This window comes from Lathamus discolor, chromosome 6 (assembly GCF_037157495.1).
Source record: "Lathamus discolor isolate bLatDis1 chromosome 6, bLatDis1.hap1, whole genome shotgun sequence".
In the NCBI taxonomy this organism is placed as follows: Eukaryota; Metazoa; Chordata; class Aves; order Psittaciformes; family Psittacidae; genus Lathamus; species Lathamus discolor.
In genome coordinates, this window is record NC_088889.1 from 19,382,495 (window position 1) to 19,402,539 (window position 20,045).

At 47.0% G+C, this 20,045-nt stretch overlaps 2 protein-coding genes across 3 annotated transcripts in view; one reads left to right on the forward strand and one right to left on the reverse strand.

The window, feature by feature from the left end:
- The window catches only part of C6H14orf39 (chromosome 6 C14orf39 homolog), a 34,876-nt gene extending 26,654 nt beyond the window's left edge, over window positions 1-8,222 (reverse strand). Inside the window, exons 1-5 of the mRNA XM_065685203.1 lie at window positions 8,113-8,222; window positions 6,737-6,790; window positions 4,985-5,041; window positions 4,590-4,646; window positions 1,445-1,571 (exon numbers count right to left, since the gene is read on the reverse strand). Coding sequence (XP_065541275.1) covers window positions 1,445-1,571; window positions 4,590-4,646; window positions 4,985-5,033 — 233 coding nt within the window. The 5' untranslated portion in view covers window positions 5,034-5,041; window positions 6,737-6,790; window positions 8,113-8,222. The remainder of the gene's footprint in view (window positions 1-1,444; window positions 1,572-4,589; window positions 4,647-4,984; window positions 5,042-6,736; window positions 6,791-8,112) is intronic.
- A 7,959-nt stretch (window positions 8,223-16,181) lies between these two features.
- SIX6 (SIX homeobox 6) lies at window positions 16,182-19,166 on the forward strand. Of its 2 annotated transcripts, XR_010613723.1 has the most exons (3): window positions 16,319-16,983; window positions 18,353-18,713; window positions 19,093-19,166. XR_010613723.1 is itself a non-coding variant. In XM_065684530.1 (2 exons), the coding sequence occupies exons 1-2, from the start codon at window positions 16,412-16,414 to the stop codon at window positions 18,519-18,521; spliced, it is 741 nt and encodes a 246-aa protein (XP_065540602.1). In that variant the 5' UTR covers window positions 16,182-16,411; the 3' UTR covers window positions 18,522-19,166. The 2 variants fall into 2 exon arrangements, 1 of the variants encoding a protein (XP_065540602.1); XM_065684530.1 differs by having other exon boundaries at window positions 16,182-16,983; window positions 18,353-19,166.
- Window positions 19,167-20,045: the final 879 nt, after the last annotated feature.

Genomic DNA, 20,045 nt, shown 5'->3' on the forward strand with positions numbered 1-20,045 from the left:
CCCCCACGGAGAGAGAGCGTGCCCTTCCGGGTAACTCCCAGTTACCTCCCTGGGCATGACTTGCTGTGGTATGGAATACCTCTTTGGCTAGTTTGGGTCAGGTGTCCTGTCTCTGCTTCCTCCCAGCCTCCCCTCATCCCAGGCAGAGCATGAGACTCACGAAGTCCTTGGCCAAAATAAACATTACTTAACAACAATTAAAACCAATCGGTGTTATCAGCTCTCTGCCCAGGCTGGAAGTCAAAACACAGAGCTTGCCCCAGTTACTAAGAAGGAGCAAAACGCCTCCTGGTAAACCCAGGACACCAGTTGAATGTAAAACTTGCATCTTTTGCTCAAAGTCTGCAAATATGCTTCAATATACTTACGATGTCTAGTAATCCCAACAAAAAGTTGGTACTTTGAGAGCTCTATTGACCATTACTGGCAATTAGTCAACTATGAAGGTAATCATAACTCCAAAACAATATTTGAATTTACAAAATCAATAGTAGAATCACATCCAATACATAAGGAGTATAAACTAGAATAAATTTTAGAAGCTTAAGATGATTCTACTACGTAAGTGCTCTAACTGTCTGATTTTATGGTGAGGGCTTGTTTATCACAGTTTTCAGTACATCGTTAGATGACATTTTCAATAATTTCTGACAAAGTCTCTACTCTTCTGCAATCACTGTCCTTCTGTGAATACATGTATTCATTAATGAGTTAGGTCTCATTTTCAGTCTTTTTACACTAATCCATTAATTATTCTTTGTAGGACCTGAGCCAAACCTCACTGAATTCAATGATTAAAATTTAGTTCTACCCTTATTTTTTATTTCTTTATTTGCATCACTCAACACTTTATGACTCACCAACAGATCTGCAACTTCAAAAGGTATCTAAGGAAATAGTGTGAATGGTTTCAGAAACTTACAAAAGTGTTCATTTTATTCTGCACTGGAGGCAAAAATTAACATAAAGGAGAAATGGAATTTTCTTGTCAATTTTTTTCCTACTTTTTATGATAAAGCTATAAATCAGTATGTTATGACAACTGATTCAAACAGCTACCCACAGTATTCTTAATAATGTTCAGATCTGACAGAAGTCAGGTGCATCCAAACATAGAAAAATTAGTTTTCTACCTTACTACTTAAATACTTTAGCACACTGCAAAGACAGTACCTGTGTGATCTCTGAAAACTGTTGAGTCTGATTATAAAAAACGAAACCAAACTTAACTGTAGTCTGGTTTTCTATAATTTCCTTTTTCAGGGGATGGGCAATACTGCAATTTTTGTACCTAGTGATATGCAGCTTGAAAAAAAATAAGAGAATACTAAAGTTTACCTTAGCATCATTCCTGTCAGAACACACACATACATATTTTTACAGTACTTCCTCACTGACTTTCTCAATACAATCCATAACCCAAACTTTAAGCTGTTCTACTTACGCTTTACAGCTCTCCTTACTACTCTCATTTTGCTGGTGCAAATCAGCAATTGCATCATTGCTGTTGTTTATATCTTCCTGCAGCCTAGCGATTTCGTTCTTTTTTTCTGTGATTTTTGCAGTATACACTGAAATTAAAAAAACATTTTAAGCATATGTATTTTCAATATATCCGTGAAATAAAAAGTCTACATTCAGAATGATTAAAAATTTCTTCAAAAATACTTGATCTCAATATCACCAGACGAGCGGAGAGTCTGCAATTAAGAAAAGCAACAACAAGGCGAGTCAACAATTTATGGAGTTTTCAGCTGTGTGGTGGGCACCTTAATTATCGTTTAACATTATGAGACTGACTTTGGAAGAAGTATTTGTGCTGTTTCCACATCCCAGTCTGTAATTTTTTGGAATCCACAGTGTTTGCAGATACTAGAAGTAGCATACAGGGAAACCAGAATGTAAGCCACTTTGCTCTCAGCAATGCTTGCAACTGGGGATATTGACTGGTGTAAAACAGGTGCTTTGAGATAAAGGTTTCTTTCAAACACTGGTTTTCTTGAAGTCCAGAAGCACAGACGTTTTGAATGGAAAAGCAGACCACAAAAATGGGAAAATAAAAACATCACTAAAGGAGTATAAGAAAATTATTATGTTATTATAAGCAGAGTAACTGAAATAAAAGGAGAATTTATTCAAGGTGGGAATGTGTAATGTATAAGAAATTAATATAGGAGACAGGTTAATTAATGAAAAAACACATTATAACAACAAATCTTCAAGCACTAGGGTATTGGCAGAGATTCTTAACACAGATTCTTAATTCTGTCTCTTCTAAAATCAGGCAGTTAATATTTTCTGAATGAGTGGTCAGTAGAGACTCCATATTGTGCACCATGATCAGTGTTCTCTTTCACAAGTAAAAGCTGAGAGCTATCATACATGCTCACATTGCAATGCAATGAGTGCAACTGGGTGCACTTTTATTTTTTTTCTCTGCACTGTTTATTATTTTTTCATACAAGGTTTCAGATTTATTAGTACCAAAACATCCTTTGCCATCTTTGCTGCCCTGAAGTACTATACACCAAAGCTGGTGGCCCTAAACTGAGGTCAATCACAGACATTCTGCCCTTTTCATCTACTTAACCAGGAAGGGCATCTTAGTTATGTAAGATGTACCTTGAGCTGTCTGACCTACTGCTCTAGAACTTCAGGTCATCCTGAAGTTTGGGTCTGGTTTTGCACTACTTGCTATATATTTGCTTTCAATGCCAGCTTCATTTATATTGAAAAAAAAAAAAAAAAAACCAACAAACCAAACCCACTTCTCAGAGAAACATCAGTCAATGAAAAGCAAAAGATTTATATTTTGAGATATCCTGAAGGTCTTCAATATCTCAATATTTTCAATATCTGTCATCAGTAACTTGCTGTTACTTAGCACAAAGCGCAACTTTTAGCCAACTGACGTAAACTTCATTTCTGTTAAAAAAAAAAAAAACAGGCATATTTGGAAGTAGCCTGCAAATGACATTTTGAGATTTACCAAGATATAACTGTATTAACAAAATATCTATTACATAAGTAAAGCCATGCACTTAACACTTCATTTAGCATTTTCTATTGATGAGCACTTCTGTGACCAGTATGAGTTGTTCTACTTGCCCTTTGCTTTTGCAAAGACCTTGTGGATGAGATCCATCTCACCCAACTTTACAATGCAGGCACCTACTTCAAAACTAGACACCCACAGCTACCAGTACACTCAGCAGAGTCAAGTGGACATTTTTTAAAGCTTACTTTCTCTAACCTACTTTAAACACTCTCTTCTGGATAAGACAAATCACACCCTGAAAGTGCCCATTTCCCTCCACTGGTCATAAAGGGACTCTTGCCAAAAAGCCTGCCAAATCTCACACTAAAAGCCTGAGGCTGAATGCTACAGCTGTTCCTCTGCCAACTAATACTCACACAGAGACGAAATTAAATCAGTGGAACTATTTCTGGGTAGATTTTTGAAAGATTTAACCCAAACTTTTAGAAGTCTGAGTGCTGGTTGTGAGTTCATACATATTTAGATATCTTGAAGGTTCAAATAGCTGTGCCATGTTATTACACAGACTTTGGATTTTTCCTAGAAGCATGCTCATCTACCATAAGATTGCATAAATGTTACCAAAAAAATTAACTCTAAGGTTCAATTATGTGACTGGAAAGTTAAAAAACAATTCTAGATGTTCCAGATTTAGTGTTACAGATGTTTTAATGTTTAAGATGCTTCAATTTAATATTGATAATCTTCTTAAACAGTAAGTACTTGCTTGCACATACCGGTCAAGATTATTAGAGATGTTGCCATCAAGAGGAACACCAATTAGACCATAATTCTCTCTGTTCTTTTACCTGAAGGTTATGAACTTCAGTATCTGCCTATGAAGTACCAGTGATGAGCATAGATATCCTCAGATTGCATAAAGAATAGTTTCTCTACCCCAGTAATACTTGTGATTCCACATAGTCGTATGGTAAAAAAAAAAATAAAAAATCAGTCCAGAAATAAGTCCATTATATTAAGCTGTCTGTAAGTACTGGGGGAAAAAAATCTGATGTGGAGCAAGACTTTCTCATTGGGTTTATTATTTTGAATTTCAAATAAAATTACTAGCTGCTTGATGGCAAAAAAGAACCAGGCTTGAGTAGGTAGTAGCAACTGAGAGAAGTTTCACTATTTTAAGAGAACAGAGAGAAGCAGTGAGGCAGAGGTCCAAATCTGGAAAGAACAAAAACCATGAAGAAAGAAATGAAGGCAAGTGGCAGATGTATTGAGTAAGCACAGCTGAATCAAAGAACTGCCAGTGACTGTGAGGAGCTACAGAGTAAGAGCAGGAAATGGCGCAGCACGAAACGGGCTGTCCATGAGACAGCTGAACAGCATCAGCTAAAAGTCACAAGCAAAAGCAAAGTCTGATAGGGAGAATGAGCAAGCATTGATGGCAAAAGATGAGGTAGGGTGAGAGCAGGACACGGGACAGCTTTCATTACTAGGCTTGCTTCCGCCCCTGAAACACAGTATATGTATACCAGGACTAATGAAACAAAAGCAGTGTGTTCAGTGTCTAATAAAATGATAATTTATCACTACTCACAATTTATCTGTTGATTCACATGTTCCTTAGCATAAGAAGTCTGTTCTAGCTGGAAAACTAAGAAGAAAATAAATGCTTTTTTGTGTGTGTATATATACACACACACACATATATATGAGCTGAGCTGTGAAACAAATATATGTTGTACAGAATTAATTGCACAAACACTGATCAGCAAAGATTTGAACAAAATACCTAAATAGCAATTTTACTATTAAATAGCAGTTAGTACCCCTCTCCATGACCTCACAATTAAGAGAATATTACGTAGGCAAATATCAAGACCTTAATACTGCAAAAGTATTTGGACTTAGTATTACTGTTTAAAGTAGAAAACATCATAATTTGTACTGCATTCGTAATTATTAATTTAAAAATATGACAAAATTACCCACCAAACTCGAGCAGAAGTTTGTCTAAGTTGCTCAAAAGCCTGTCACTCATTGTGCAAGCTACAAAAGAAAAATGCAATTTGAGTATTTAAACAGTCAGAAGCTTTACTGATACAACAAAAAAGTCAAAATCGCAAGACAATAACATACATTTTAAGATAAAAGGGAGGGAAAAATTTTTAACTGCATTTGAATTACTATCTAAACCACTTCAGTGGAACCAAATTTCTCACTAACAATGGCAATGCAGTCATTGACTGTTTAACGCACAGTTACAGAAAAAAAGAGGTATATCATTAAAAAAAAAAAAATCATTTAGGTAAAACTTTTATCCTGCAGCAGTTCTATCTTTGAGAGGCTTAATGTTCCTAGAAAACATCAAGAATGCAAGAAAAGATGCTTGCGTACAAAATGTACAGCCTCTGCTCCATCTATTTTCCTAAGCCTAAGGACAGCAATGCTGGTAATGGAAAAGCTACTCATCTATTTTGTAAACTCCTCCCGTAGCAATTGCAAAGTACACTTAAATAAGAAGATATATGCATAAGTGATTAAAGGCAGAACTCATATACAATGGGAAGCAGATTATTACAAATTCATTCTTCTGTTTGTAGAGCATTGCTATGTGCACAAACTCAGTTACAGGGGTTTTAAGAGTTTGGGAGTCATGCAGTCTTCTAAAAAGGATGCAATCAACATTTTATCAGAACATGCTGAATACAGCTTGCTCGCTCAGATATACTCAATATTAAGTAAAGTTACCTGGTACTTCACTGTGCCACAATGGCTTCCCCATACCCATAGCACTGTTCAAGAAGTAAAGCCACAACAAACTGGTGATAAGGATGAGATCCTAATCTGGGATAAAGTGAAATAGAAAACAACTGCAGAATTGAACTAAAGCGGCAGTAAGGCTACATGCTGTGCCACTGAGACTTTGGAAACAGAAGCAGCTGGGGGAGCATTAAAAATGCTGGATGTTTAGCAGAAATTAATTTGCCTAACAGTTATGTGAGGATCAGAACATCTAATTCAAGTGACTGGATTAGTATAGGCTGCAGTAAAAACTCTGAGATAATAGTTTTATCAAATGTATTTAAAACCTTGGATTCCTAGTGCCTGGAAACACTCATTTCTGAAAATACTAAGAAAAAGACGAGGAAATACTACCTCGAGTCGCAGGTGAATGCAGAATATTTTTGCTTTTACACAATGTAAAAGAGGATTCTAATTCCTTTGGACGCAAAAATTAGCTTGGAGCATACATAAACATCTGTCTCTAGAAACTGTTTAACGATGTTTGTTGGTTATTTCCCTGACAGTTCCCGTTAAAACTGCAAAATATTGGGGCATATACAGAAGGTACACAGATGAAAGCAAAATAGAAAGCACAAAACATTAAACAGCAAAGAATTTCTATTCATTGGTTTATAAATCATAACACAAAGCTGACCAACAGAGCAGACTATACAGATGCATATTATTAAGATACATATCATTCTATCATCTAGCCACTAAGACAGTTAATTTTAGCTGTTGAATGTTTTTTGATAGAAAGAAACAGAACTAGAGTGTTTCATTTTTTTCTGTAACTTTACAATACAATTTATATAAAGGCTAAAGTTGCAGAAAATGACAGTGCTTCTAAAAGCATACATACGTAAAATACCTGCTATACCAGATGTTGTTAAAATGAAGTAATATAACAGCAAATGACAAATGTCATTCTGTGTTTTGAATTATGATGATACATACGTCACTAGTAGAAAGGGCTGAGAGATTCAATTGCACTGGTGATCCATAGGATGCCTGCAGATTTTTAAAACAGTAGTTAACACTGGCCTAAAACAAAAGACATCTAAATATTGGACAGTTGATGACTTCCAGATTATGACTGCAGTAAAGACCGATTCTTGGTGCTACTGGAGGAAGCCATCATCAAATCATTGCCCAACCCTGGATGACGAATTCAGAGGATGTTCTTATATGTGACTGCTATTTTTGTCAGAGAAATACGTAATGCACAGCAATGGGAAAACAGCAGTGAAAAATACCCGCGATCTACTATGTAAATTTCTTCCTTAAAATCAAATGTGCAATTCTACCCATTGTCAGCTTGCAACAGTATTAATTTCTGTTGGCTTTATATAAGTCCAGCAGAGCTCTTTCGAGAGCAAGCCGTATTTTGTGTGTGCTATTCACTACTGTTAAAGACCCTCTGAAGTGACTGGTTGATTCTTCTTGAATTTTAGAGGAGTTCACATTTCTGTACTAACTTCTCGTTAAAAACAAAATGCCTCTCATCGTGTTATGTTCTTCTGCCCCTCTTTACAGCACCGCTTTTAGGAACCCAGTGAGGAGATGTGAACCCTGTGGCAAGACTTGAGCCTGCGTTCAAGGGGAAGACGTGCCATTCTTTCTCAAAACCTGCTGCCTTTTTCAGTTTCTAACATCACTGGAGCCCTTTCCTGACTGGCAGCAATTCCATTTATTATATCCGAGTTAAAGTAATTGTAGGACACTTCATCTATGAAGTCGCTGTTCCTGACACGTTTTAAAGCGCATTGCCACAGTGCTTTATGTACTGTGCCTTCATTACTAGCTACCAACGCGTTTACTGGCACGTATGCCAAGCCCTCAGAATATCAAACATCTTCTGGATTGCCATAGTTTACTCAGTCGGGCACATATCAAACAAAAGGGTATTGCTGCAAATTATTCCCTGAATTCTTGGGATGTAAAAACAAACCAATTTTTGCCAAAATCGTAGGGGGAAAAGCTCATTCTTTGGAATGCCAGAGGGGCTGCGGGTGAGCGCCACAAAATGGCGGTGCGACAAGAGGGGAGCGAGTCCCCCCGGCGGAGGGGTGTCACGGGCCGGGGCTGTGAGGTGGTCCCTCTGCATCTCGGGTGCCATCAGCACGGTGAAAGTAACCAGGACGTGGTTGCCCTGTACCGACCAAGGCGCTGCCGGAAGGGGAAGGGCGCGGAGAGCCAAGACAGCCGTCCAGGCCGGCACCCAGGGCCGTCAGGCGGCGGGGGCCGGAGCATGGCCACGGCCCCGCTCGCTCAGCTTCGTCCCCGCCGTCCCGCAGGGGCACAGGAGCTGCGCAGAGCCGCCGCCAACCTACCCCGGGAGGAGCCCAGCGCTTCGGGAGACGGGCCTGCTTCAGCCCCCGCCGCGCCGGGCACCGCTTCGCCGCTCTCCCTCACCGCCAGCCGCACCCCGCGCCGCAGAGAGGCGGGAAATGTCCGTGCTGCTCCCGCGGCCCTGGGCAGGGAGCGGGGAGGCGGCTGGAGGGTGCGGGCCCGGCCGCAGCGTGCGGAGCCAGCGGCTCAGCCGCCGCCCCGCCGCGCCCCTTGCCGGGGCAGGGCAGCGTGCGGGGGCTGCCGGCGGTCCAGCTGACGGCTGTCGGGCGCTCCGCTGAGCACCCTGAAGCCCTTTCACCTGCGGCGAGAAGGGGCTGAGGCCACATCGCGAGCGGGTCAACTCGCAGCCCCCGGCGGGGCCCGGGCTCCCCCTCGGGGGCACATCCGGGGGGTGCGTGCACCCCCAGGAAACACCCGTTTCCCTTATCAGTGCGAGGTGTAAAGGGGGGAAGATCAACGTTGCCAAGGGAGTCGGGGCGGCCCGCGGCCCCGGCGGTGGGTGAAAAGCGATGAGGATGCTCCATCTGCCGGGCAGAGCGCGCAGGTGGGGGCCGCTGCGCGGGGCTGCTCCCGAAAACACACACAAACACACACCGGGTGTCGCAGTACGAGGCTGCAGCGTGTAACCTCCCTTACCCACCCCCGGGTCCCACGCGCTGGGGGTCCTGGCCCAGCTGGGGGGGCAGGTGTAGGACTGCAGAAAGCATCCTTCCCTCCGTACCTCACGTCTGAAGGTGCGGCCCAGCCTTCCGACTGCTTAGAACCGCACTAAAGTAATCACATTTCCCGTCCTGAAACAGTGCTTCCCACCGAAGAAAATGCTGGCGAATGTTACCAGCTCCAGTGAGCACGGCAGCCTTGCCACTCTCCTCAGCCCAACTTGCGCTAACAGAACTGTGTGCCTTTATTTGTTGAGGTCCAGCATTACAAGGCAAAAAATCACAGCCCGGGCACAGAAGAAACTAGAACATGATACTTCCATACAAACTGCAGTAGCAACGGGGTTGTTTTTCCATTCCTATTGAAATTACTAAGGCAGAGGATGGATTTAAGTCAGTAAGCAAAGAAAAACATATGGGGTGGGTCACAGGGTTGAGGGGAAAAACAACATCAGCTTGGCTGATGGAAGAATGAAGGATGGGGAAAATAGAAGCAGGATGGAAGAGACGAACAGAATATTTCTGCCCCCCGCAGCACAGATACTGGTCAGATGCAGTGTTGCTTTCAGAAGAGTCAATTGAACCATCAAGAAATGCAGCTTCAAAGAGAAACAGATGACCTACCTAGCTTCACATAAGAGATGAAGGAGGGGAAAGAAAATAGAAAGAGAGACACATGGAAACCGGCATGTTCTTTTGGAAGCCACCGGAGGCCTCTGCTCCTGGCACACCGGCGAGGCTCCATCCTTCCCGAGAACATCTGCGGGAAGGAGCCTTTCCCTGCCCAGCTCCACAGGGACACTGTTATTCGTAAGTGTCCCTGGGCAATTGCTGCTTTCCAATCCTCAAATCATTAAATAAAACCCAAGGAGATATCGCTTCAAAGCTTTGTCCTGCCTGAAGCAGTTCTCTTAAAGACACCGCCCTCCCTCAAAACAAACAAACAGACTTCTAGAAATATGGACTTAATAGCCGAGTAGCAGGTAACAACGATGTGCATAACCGGCGTCCCTGTAATTTAAGCAGCGGTGCCAAGGGAGGCTGAGGTTCCCACAGACCGAGGGACCCGAGCTCACCCGGAAGGCTGTCAGTCATTTCAACAGGCTTTGGATAAACCCGGCGGGGACTTCCCGGTTAATTCCCCCTAAAGACTGCCAGGAAGTGCTCCCCAGTGGGGCCTTTCAGGGCCTAGGAGCTCATTTAGCCCATCTATTTATTACAAGGACTCCCGACTTGAGGTTATCATTCTGCACCCGCCAAAAAGCCGTTTCTGAAGCTGCGGAAAGGAGGGCTTTGTGTCCCGTTGGTTCCACATTGTTTTGCCTTGCTTCTGAATAGGATCCCTGAAAAAAAAAAAAAAAAAAAAGGAAACGAAAAATCCAAACACAAAAAACTAAGGCGTAAGCAACTACTTCCCGGCAAGCGGGAAGGACTCTTTCTGGTATCATCTCTGGTAATTCATCAGTGATGAATGGGTTGCGTACCTCTGAAGAGATACTGTCGCTTCAGGACTCGGAAGGGGCTCCCGAGCCGGCCCCTCGCCGCTGGCAGAGCCCCAGGTCGCTACTGGCAGTCCGGACTGCATTGCAGTTTCTCAGTGTAAGATGGTGGATGATTCCCCATCCTCATGCGGCTGCCCTGGTATAACCCTGCTCCTTGGAACAGCACCATGGCTGCCGGAGACTAGGCAGATGCCCACCCTCAGTCGTGGCTCCAGTCCTGTTTCCAAGCCCAAGCCGTGACAGGGAGCTGGATCAGGAGCTGCACTGGCCTGGCCGTGATGCTGTGGATTTCCACAGGGCACCCAAACAGCAGAGGAGCTCCCTCACAAGAAAAGAGGGACCTCAGTTCCCCAGTAGTCTTCACCTACAGGGAGCAACCTTCAGCAAGGGCTGGAGTCCAACTCAGTGCCAGGGGCCAGGCCAGCCCTAGCGCCGTGTTTCTCTCAGCCGCACACATCAGGCTCAGAAGCGTTTAGACGCTATACTGCCTCGGGGTATCTAATCCTGGTTCTTAACCCTCTCTCAAACACACGAATTGTCCCCATTCCTGCTTTCTGCTGAAAAAGTGCTTTCGTGAGAGCCCTCGTCCCCATCCGGGGGGGAAGATGTAATATTTGAAGGGCTTTTCCGGTTTTTTGCATTTTCATAGACATGAAATAGTTTCCCATACGACTTCTGCTCTCAGTTGCCTGCCTCCCAAGGGCAAGGACCCCGAAGAATGCCTTCTTTTCCCAAAGGACCACTTCCCATGGGGGGGGGGTGGGGGGTTGGGGGGGGTGCGGGGAAAGGTAGTAAAGAAGAGGAAAATAAGAGGATGAAAGGAAAATAAGAGGAGGGATAGGACGGGACGGGAAGGGAAGGGGAAAAGTCAAAAAAAAAGAGGGAAGAGAAGAAGGCAGGTGTCCCTGCCCACGGCGGGAGGGTTGGAACTAGATGATCTTGAGGTCCTTTCCAACCGTAACTATTCTATGATTCTAAGAAAAAAAGAGAAAAGAAAAAAGAGAAGAAAAGAAAGGAGAAAAGAAAAAAGATAAAAGAGAAAAGGAAAGGAAAGGAAAGGAAAGGAAAGGAAAGGAAAGGAAAGGAAAGGAAAGGAAAGGAAAGGAAAGGAAAGGAAAGGAAAGGAAAGGAAAGGAAAGGAAAGGAAAGGAAAGGAAAGGAAAGGAAGAAAGGAAAGGAAAGGAAAGGAAAGGAAAGGAAAGGAAAGGAAAGGAAAGGAAAGAAAGAAAAAGAAAAGAAAAGAAAAGAAAAGAAAAGAAAAGAAAAGAAAAGAAAAGAAAAGAAAAGAGAAAAGAAAAGAAGGAAAGGAAAGGAAAGGAAAGGAAAGGAAAGGAAAGGAAAGGAAAGGAAAGGAAAGGAAAGGAAAGGAAAGGAAAGGAAAGGAAAGGAAAGGAAAGGAAAGGAAAGGAAAGGAAAGGAAAGGAAAGGAAGAAAGAAAAGAAAAGAAAAGAAAAGAAAAAAGAAAAGAAAAGAAAAGAAAAGAAAAGAAAAGAAAAAAGAAAAGAAAAGAAAAGAGAAAAGGAAAAAAGATTTGAATTTGTTGGAATTTTCGATGAAAAGCCTCATGGAAACCAGGGATTTTAAGCAGAATGAAGATTTTACGTGAACACACCTCAGTTTAAACGATTTGGTGCTGTGTGTAATTTACCTGAAAGTAAAGCCAGCAGCCAAACAAATCCCGATGGATCGGGGACTTTAAAACCAAGTTTATAGCTGCACCTTAAGGAAAATTAAAGGTAAACCTTGGGCGGTAGAGCCTGTCTACCCTCAGCCCTGGCCTTGACCAGGGCCCTGTACAAGGAAGGTCTTTCCTTACCAGTCTGAAAGTAATTAATTTTTTATGAGTGTTCATAAACTTCGTTATATCTGTCATCAAATATGCCAGCCATGGTCTGACACTTCGTCTCATAGGTAATCTAACTAATACGCCGAAGGACAAAGATTTAATGAATACATGGTCTGAGAGTGGACATTCAGTGAACATCTCTGCTGGTCCAGCAGCGTTTTAAGGACTCTTCGATGCTTTCGACGGTTATCAGTAATTCAAGTGAGAATCCAACTTGCACCCTTTCCCTAAATTAAGGAGATTACAGCTTTAAACATAAGTCTTTCTAGGAAGAAACTGAGTGATTGATAGCTGCTATTTCAATAATTATGGCACTGTTGAAAATAAAAGGGCAAGGACGTGAAGCACATCGAAACATGGGCCGTTTCCCTACTAAGCATCACCCGGAGCTCGAGGTACTTCCCTCCGCCAAAGCTACCGGGTGGCTGGGTGGAGAACGCTCCCCAAAAGCCCGGACCGAAATATAGCGGGTGATTCCCCAGGTCTCAGCCCGAGGGGCTACCTTCACCCCGGCCTTGCCAGCAGCGCTGCCGGCTCTGCTAGCACACTCCATGAACTCCCACCTGTCTGGCAATCCTGCCGAGACCTCTACAGTGGGGCTTCTCCTTCCCAGAGGTATTTTTTTTAATGCAATACTTAACGCACATCACAGGTTTAAAAAATGCATTCGCACCTCTGCTGCGTCTGGAAACTCCATCTGGATGAATAATCCCCAGGGACTGGGATTCTCGGTCCCAGGACAGCTGCTAACTGCTGATATAAAGATGTATAGGTATGTTGCTCAGCATGTTTTTGCTGTAAGGCTCTGTCCGTAGGCCAGAGTGCGCACCGTTTCGATGCAAGCCGTCGGGATGGTGTGGATTGCTGGCAGTATTTTTGATATATATATATATTTTTTTTTTTAATGTGCAGTTGTATTCCTTGTTCTCCTGCAGGGTTCTGCATCTCTGCTCCTCACGCTACCTGTAGCAAGGGTCAGAGTCGTGACCTGAATGAATTAAGGTAGTTACCACTGCCGGCTGTTAATGTCACGAGTAGTGTCCCTATTATATGGGGCGTGGGGGAGAAGAAAAAGGTGGGAAAAGGCAGAGGCGAAGCGAGCACGACCGATCGCGCCCAGGCTCGCAGGAAGCTCTAATGAGACACGGGGCTGAGCCGGGAGCCGGGACGCCTCAGGACCCCGGCCTTTCCCGGGAGCCCCTCCCGGACGCGATACCGAGTCCCACCGCGGGGTGGGGAGGGGGGTGTTCGCTCCAATCGCAGTTGAGGGCAAAGCCCGGCCCGGCTGTTAAGCGGGGGGAAATCTGTCGGGGTCCCAGCCACTGATGAAACCCCCGAAGAGGTGGAAAAAGGACGGAGCGCAGGGAGCCTTGGAGCTGATGTCTCTCGGCATTGCTAGCACAGAACCTCCAAGTCCTTCTCCAGCCAGGGACAAGCCCGTCCCCGCTGGGCTGTGCCACTTCCCAAACACAGAGCCCGGCGTTCACAGCTGGAGAGGGAGCAGAGCTGATGGGGCTGCGCTGATGCTCTGTCAAGGGTCACCCTTTAAATGCTTAACACAGGGTTCCAGGGTCCATTGTGGTGTTGCCTTTTCTTTCTGTTCCTCTCCCCTCCCAGCAGAGCTTCCAGCATCTCCCCACCCGGGCCGGTTTCTGGGGAACAAAGCCTGGGGACCTGGGGGAAAACCAGCCCCTCACCCCTGCGAGGTGCTCTTGTTGCTCCTAATGAGGATTCATTTCTTTAGCCTACAGTCCTGGCTTTCATTATGGAGCCTGTCTCGGTCCGTTAATGGTCATTAGGCTGCAGCCCAGTAACTCCCCCGCCAGATCATGTGCATGCTAAAAAAAAGATAAAATTAAAATAAGAATAATTAAAAATGTCTTTAGTGATATTAGTCATCATCTCCATCATCATCATCTGGCCTGTCTAAACTAGCTACCCATTAGCACAAACATTCCACCCTTCCACCTCTCTCGAAGCAGAGGTTTTTTCTCCACCAGTCCCAGTTCTGAACCCTTTGCGAGTTCCGGGGGCAAGCACCTTGCCTACCCTGGGCTCTCCCTCTTTATTCCCGCAGGTCTGGGGAGGTTATTTCTTTCCGAAAATGTTATTTGGGATCTTTCGTTGAGCTTTGCTCTGGCGGAGAGGACAGGGATGCGGAGGAAGGGGACTGCAATATTTGTAGTTGCTATTTTCTTTTTCTCGGTTATTTTTTTCCTCCCCCCTTTTTTCCCTAAGCAGATCGGCAAATCAAACCTGGGTCTGTAAAGTGAAGCCGAAGAGTCTCCCCTTCTATATTTTAACTTTTTGTGGAGTGTCTCTGAGCTCGTGAATTTTGTGTGCGCTTTTATGTCTCCTCAGCTCTCTCGGATTTTATGAAAATGAGCAGTATTGAAAGCTTTTCCATCCCGCTAGCTGTGAGCCTCACATAAATGATGTAAATGGCTCGAAGGGTTTTTTTCAAGTGAACTGTGTAGATCTGTGAAAATAATATCAGGGTTTTCCGTCAGAATGAGCTTAGCACTGTACTGAGGCATACCATAATCTGACCCGACACCTCCGACCATCTGCGCTATCTATCTGCCTTCTGATTTACCAAATCTTCACAAGCAAAAGACAAATTGTACTTGATACTAAAGAAAAGACGCCGAGCCCCAGTCCAGCTCCATTTCTGTGGAGAAATGATTGGAGAAAATGTAAATCTGTTTAATTTCGGTCTGTGGGCAACTAGCAAAGGAGCTTTCTTGAAGAAGGGAAAAAAGGAAAACAAAAATAAAATGAGAAAAAAATGAAAAGAAAAAAAAAAAGGAAGGACAATAACAAGATATCAAATTAATAAGGGATTTCTTTGACAAGCGTTCTAGAAAAAAAAAATGCATTGCAAAGAGCAGAAGAGAGAACATATTGAGCTTAATTCAAAATATATGCTGCCTTTCGGAGCATGGTCCCTAATGTTGCCGGGAATAAACTGCCACCGAGCAGCTAGATGTAGAATAAAAAGTGATTGCCTTCTTGATTTCCCCCATTCTCCCCAGAAAACAGCTCGTACCCTCACCGCTCAGAAAGCGATTTCATCCCCGCCGCGACGGCCGGGGCTTGCCCCTCTTCTCCGAAGGGGCGGATCGAGAAAAATCCGCGGGGAATGATTACTACGAGGTGATCAATATTTCAAAAGATTCCTGAAATCTGTTTTAAGTTGCTGTCCTGACCTACAAATGACTTCTCACTCCCCGCGACTATTCTCGGCGTCTATTCAGGACCATTCAGCCGAAAACAATAAGGTTTTAAATGTTAAGATACATGTATAGTTATATAAAGCTTTAGTTGAACGGAGAAGGGCACTGGGCTCTTTGCAGAAAATTTGTCGTCTTATCAGAGGCGGACAGTCACCAACAAGGGAAAGGGGAAGGGGGAGAGTTTTTCCTAAATCTTGGCTCTTCCTGCGGTCCTCCCGCTGCACTGATTGTCACCGACAGCCTCAGCACCGACACTGTCACGGTTGTGCAGTCGGGTTTTTGTCTGGTTTCTCAACTCTGCCTTATGCCCCTCTCCAACCCGCGGTGCTCAGAGCTGTGTGCGTACAGCCCCCGGCCAGAGCCCACAGCTTTCTTTTGGAGGGTGCAGGGGGTACCGGCCACGCCATCACAGGGACAGCTCCCTCCAACTTCCTGGCAGCAAACCGCAGCCGGTGTCCCCCTTTCGCTGCTCTGCCCCTGCTCGGGAGGTGGCCCCGGGGGAGCGGAACGGGACAGGACGGGCGCCCCGGGAAGCGGGCGTGGAGCGGGCGGGGAGGTGCCGGCGACGGCGGCGCAGGGACTTCCGCCGTGATTGGCAGCGGCTGACAGTGAGTGGCAGCCCCGCCATGGAAACCCGGGAGCCAATCTGCCGAGCCCGGCAGCAAATCAGGCGCTCCTGCAGCGGCGCGGCGGCGGCGCGGAGCCGGCTTGTGCCTTTTCTGCTTCCTTTTTTTTTTTATTATTCTTTCCTTGGTTTTTTTCTCTTCCTTTTTCTCCCTTCCCTCCCTCCCCGCCCGCCCGCCCTCCCCCCGCTCCATCCTCCTCCGCCTCGCCCCTGCCCACTGCCCCCAGTCGCCGAAGCCGCCGAGCGCTCCCCATCGTCTCTCCGTCCTCTTCCGTCCTTCCCGCGGCAACTCCGCCAGTGCCGGAGGAGGCAGAAGCGGAGCAAGGGGCGGGCGCCGGGGCCGCTGCCCGCTTCCCGGTGCGGGCATCGCCGGGGGAGCGCGGAGCGCGGAGCGGAGCCCGGCGCCGCCTCCATGTTCCAGCTGCCCATCCTCAATTTCAGCCCGCAGCAGGTGGCCGGGGTCTGCGAGACCCTGGAGGAGAGCGGGGACATCGAGCGCCTGGGGCGCTTCCTCTGGTCCCTGCCCGTGGCCCCTGCGGCCTGCGAGGCCCTCAACAAGAACGAGTCGGTGCTGAGAGCCCGGGCCATAGTGGCTTTCCACACGGGGAACTACCGGGAGCTCTACCACATCCTGGAGAACCACAAGTTCACCAAGGAGTCTCACGCCAAACTGCAAGCGCTCTGGCTGGAAGCGCATTACCAGGAGGCGGAGAAGCTGCGGGGCCGACCCCTGGGGCCGGTGGACAAGTACCGGGTGAGAAAGAAGTTCCCTCTGCCCCGCACCATCTGGGACGGCGAGCAGAAGACACATTGCTTCAAGGAGCGGACGAGGCATTTGCTGCGGGAGTGGTACCTGCAGGACCCTTATCCCAACCCCAGCAAAAAGCGGGAACTGGCTCAGGCCACGGGACTTACCCCCACGCAAGTGGGCAACTGGTTCAAAAACCGCAGGCAAAGGGACAGGGCGGCAGCCGCTAAGAACAGGTAAGGTGCTGCCGTCCCGCCGGGGCACAGGCCACCCTCCACCCAGGGAGGCTTCTCTCGCCGGGGCCGGGGGCCCCGTGCGATGCGTGGGGACGTGAAAACGACCCCGGGAAGTTTCCCCCCGGGAAATGCAGCGAGAGATAACGTAGGAGCAACGGGAAAACCCGACGGCTTTTTATCTGTGTATTTATTTCTAATAGGGGGTTCCCCTTGTCCGCTCGCGGGGAGCGCGACAAGGGCCCTCCCGGCTGGCGGAGCTTCGATGAGCCCGCAGGACCCGCCGCAGAAGGGCCGCGTTTAGCGACCGAGTGGAGAGAACACCCCCTTCCAAGTTTTGCTTGGATGTATAGGAACCTATTTCATATATGTCCAGCCGGAGCAGAGGCGGCAATGCTCCTTTCGGGCCCTGCTCGTTTGCAGGGAGCCGCCTTGACCTAAGCCCCACCGGAGCCACCCGGGATCGTTTCTCGGCTTATTTTTCTTATTTCTCTTCTCTCTCCCATTCTTCCTTTCTTCCTTCCTTTCTTGCTCTCTTCTTTTCTTCCGTCCTTTCTTGCTCTCTTTCTTTCTTTCTTCTTTCTCTCTTTTTCTCTTTCTTTCTTTCTTCTTTCTCTCTTTTTCTCTTTCTTTCTTTCTTCTTTCTCTCTTTTTCTCTTTCTTTCTTTCTTTCTCTCTTTCTCTCTTTCTTTCTTTCTCTCTTTCTCTCTTTCTCTCTTTCTCTCTCTCTTTCCTTCTTTCTTTCTTTCTTTCTTTCTTTCTTTCTTTCTTTCTTTCTTTCTTTCTTTCTTTCTTTCTTTTTTTCTTTCTTTCTTTCTCTTTCACTCTTGCTTTCTTTTCTTTCTTTTCCTTCATCTTAAAGAAAATCGCAGTGTTACCCCTACACAAGCAGATGCCCCTGGAAATGGGGAAGGGGGTCCGGTCCCCCGTCATCCCCACTCCAGCAACCCGGGTGGGGCTTGTCCCAATTTGTCAGCCTTCAGCCCCGTTGTCACCCGCAGCCCGTTTCCGTGGGCTAAGAGGGCAGATGTCAGGCCTGCTGGAGGGGGTTCGCCGCCCGGGAGATGCTGCAGGGAATTACAGGGCCCTTGGATGAGGGCCAGTTTTGTGGGACAAGCTGCGAAGGGGGACACACACACAGACAACCGCCTCCCGGGTGTGTAGGCCGAGGAGCAGGGCAGGCCCTGGGATGGGCATCCAGTTCCTCGGGCAGAGCCTCCAGACTGACAGGGCTAACTGGTGTGAACTGGAGGTGGGAGCAGCGGCGCGGGGGGGGCGGTGGTCGGGAGAGCCCCGGGGGAAGACGGGGGGCTGCAGCCGGTCCCAGGGCACGGGGCCTGGCGCTGATGCTGTGTGTGCCGCTTCCTTGCAGGCTGCAGCAGCAGGTCCTAACGCAGGGCTCCGTGCGCTCTCTGCAAGCGGAGGAGGAAAGCGGCGGGGAAGCGGGGGGGGCAGCCTCCAGCCCCGCAGCCAGCCTCTCCAGCAAAGCGGCCACCTCCGCCATCTCCATCACATCCAGCGACAGTGAATGTGACATCTGACCCACCGCCACGGCAAACCGCGGGCTGCGGGGAAGGGCGGCAGCTAAGCGGTGCCTCCCGACACGGCCGGGGCGGCCGGGCTCACCATCACCCTGCCGCGACGGCCAAAGCCGGGTTACGGGGCGTTCCCCGGCCACAGGCCGCCCGCCCGCGCCCCCTTCCTGGCCCGCAACAGACTGCATCAAAAACGTGGTAAAAATCGTTGTCGCCTTTATTTCTAAGGATTTGCAGAGTTGATGCCTAAAAAACCCAAAATAATAAAAGAGAGAGAGAGAAAATAAATAAAAAGCCCAGAAAAAACCCCACACAACAAAAGACAACAACAAAAATCCCCGAATACCAAGTTGTAAAATGTCTGAGCGCTGCCCTTATTCCGCGGGGGTGTTTCATGTTGAAAAGACGCTGTTCTTTTGGTTGGGTTTCGCTTTACTTTAAATGACATTAAATTTTGAGGGTTTTTTATATAAATATATAATATGTTTATTTACTTATTTAAGGGATTGCTATGGTAGATTTTTTCTATTATTATTATTAATTATTATTATTTTTTGCTTGTTCTCTGTGTGCACAGATGACTTGTAGAGCATGTGCAGGACGAAACTGTATGAAGCAGCCTAAACCCATAATAAAGTATTTGATGAACGGCCCTCGCATCTGCTTTGAAATGACGGTGTCGGTCTCAAGCCTGACAGGTTACGCAGAGCACATCTCCGAGGCTACGGAGATTTCAGCATCAGCTCGGCAGCAACCGAAATAGCCGGGTCCCCATACCGGCGTGATGCCTTTGCAGGGCAGGGAGACGGGGGAGGCGGGATGCGGCGAGCGGAGCTGGACCCGGGCTGGAGGAGGATCGGGGAGACCGGGGAAGAGAAGGAGAAGGCATCGCAGCAGCTTCTCCTCTCCCAGAAGCCGAGGCTTTGGGGGTTATCGTCGGCGACTTTTTGGATAGGGACGAGGGAAAAGGAAGGCAGAAAAGAAAAAGGGGGGGAGGGGGCGAATGGCTGGGGGCAACCCATCCGGAAAAACCAAGCTTCCTCCCTCACCTGGCAAGTACATGGAGAAGATGCGGAATTAACAGCCCTCCATGCCCGGCAAAGGCCGGATCGGGAGCGAAATAACCCCAAATCCCAGCTCCTGCTATGTGCCCGGGGCTGTGCCTACCACTCCCCTGCGTCGCTTTGTTTGGCGGCGATTTTTCTGGAGGGCACCAAAAGCCAGGTCTGAGGAGCGTGCTAAGCTTTTTCCCCCCAGCAGAAGGATTTTATATTATACAGTTTGACATTGATCTTTAAATCGCCTGAGCTGTGCTTTTTTTGTCCGCTCGGTCTCATCGCGTTTACTTCCCTGGCCTCCGAGAGATGCCTCCCCGGTAAGCTGATTGCTCGGCTCGTTTTCTTCGGGAGGCGAAGCCGGGCAGAGCAATGCCCCAGCTCCCCTGCGACGGCACGGGGGCCATTTCAGCTCCCTGATGCATTGATTCGGTAGTGCTGCCTTTTCTCGGGAGGTGCATTCCCTTCTCAGCAG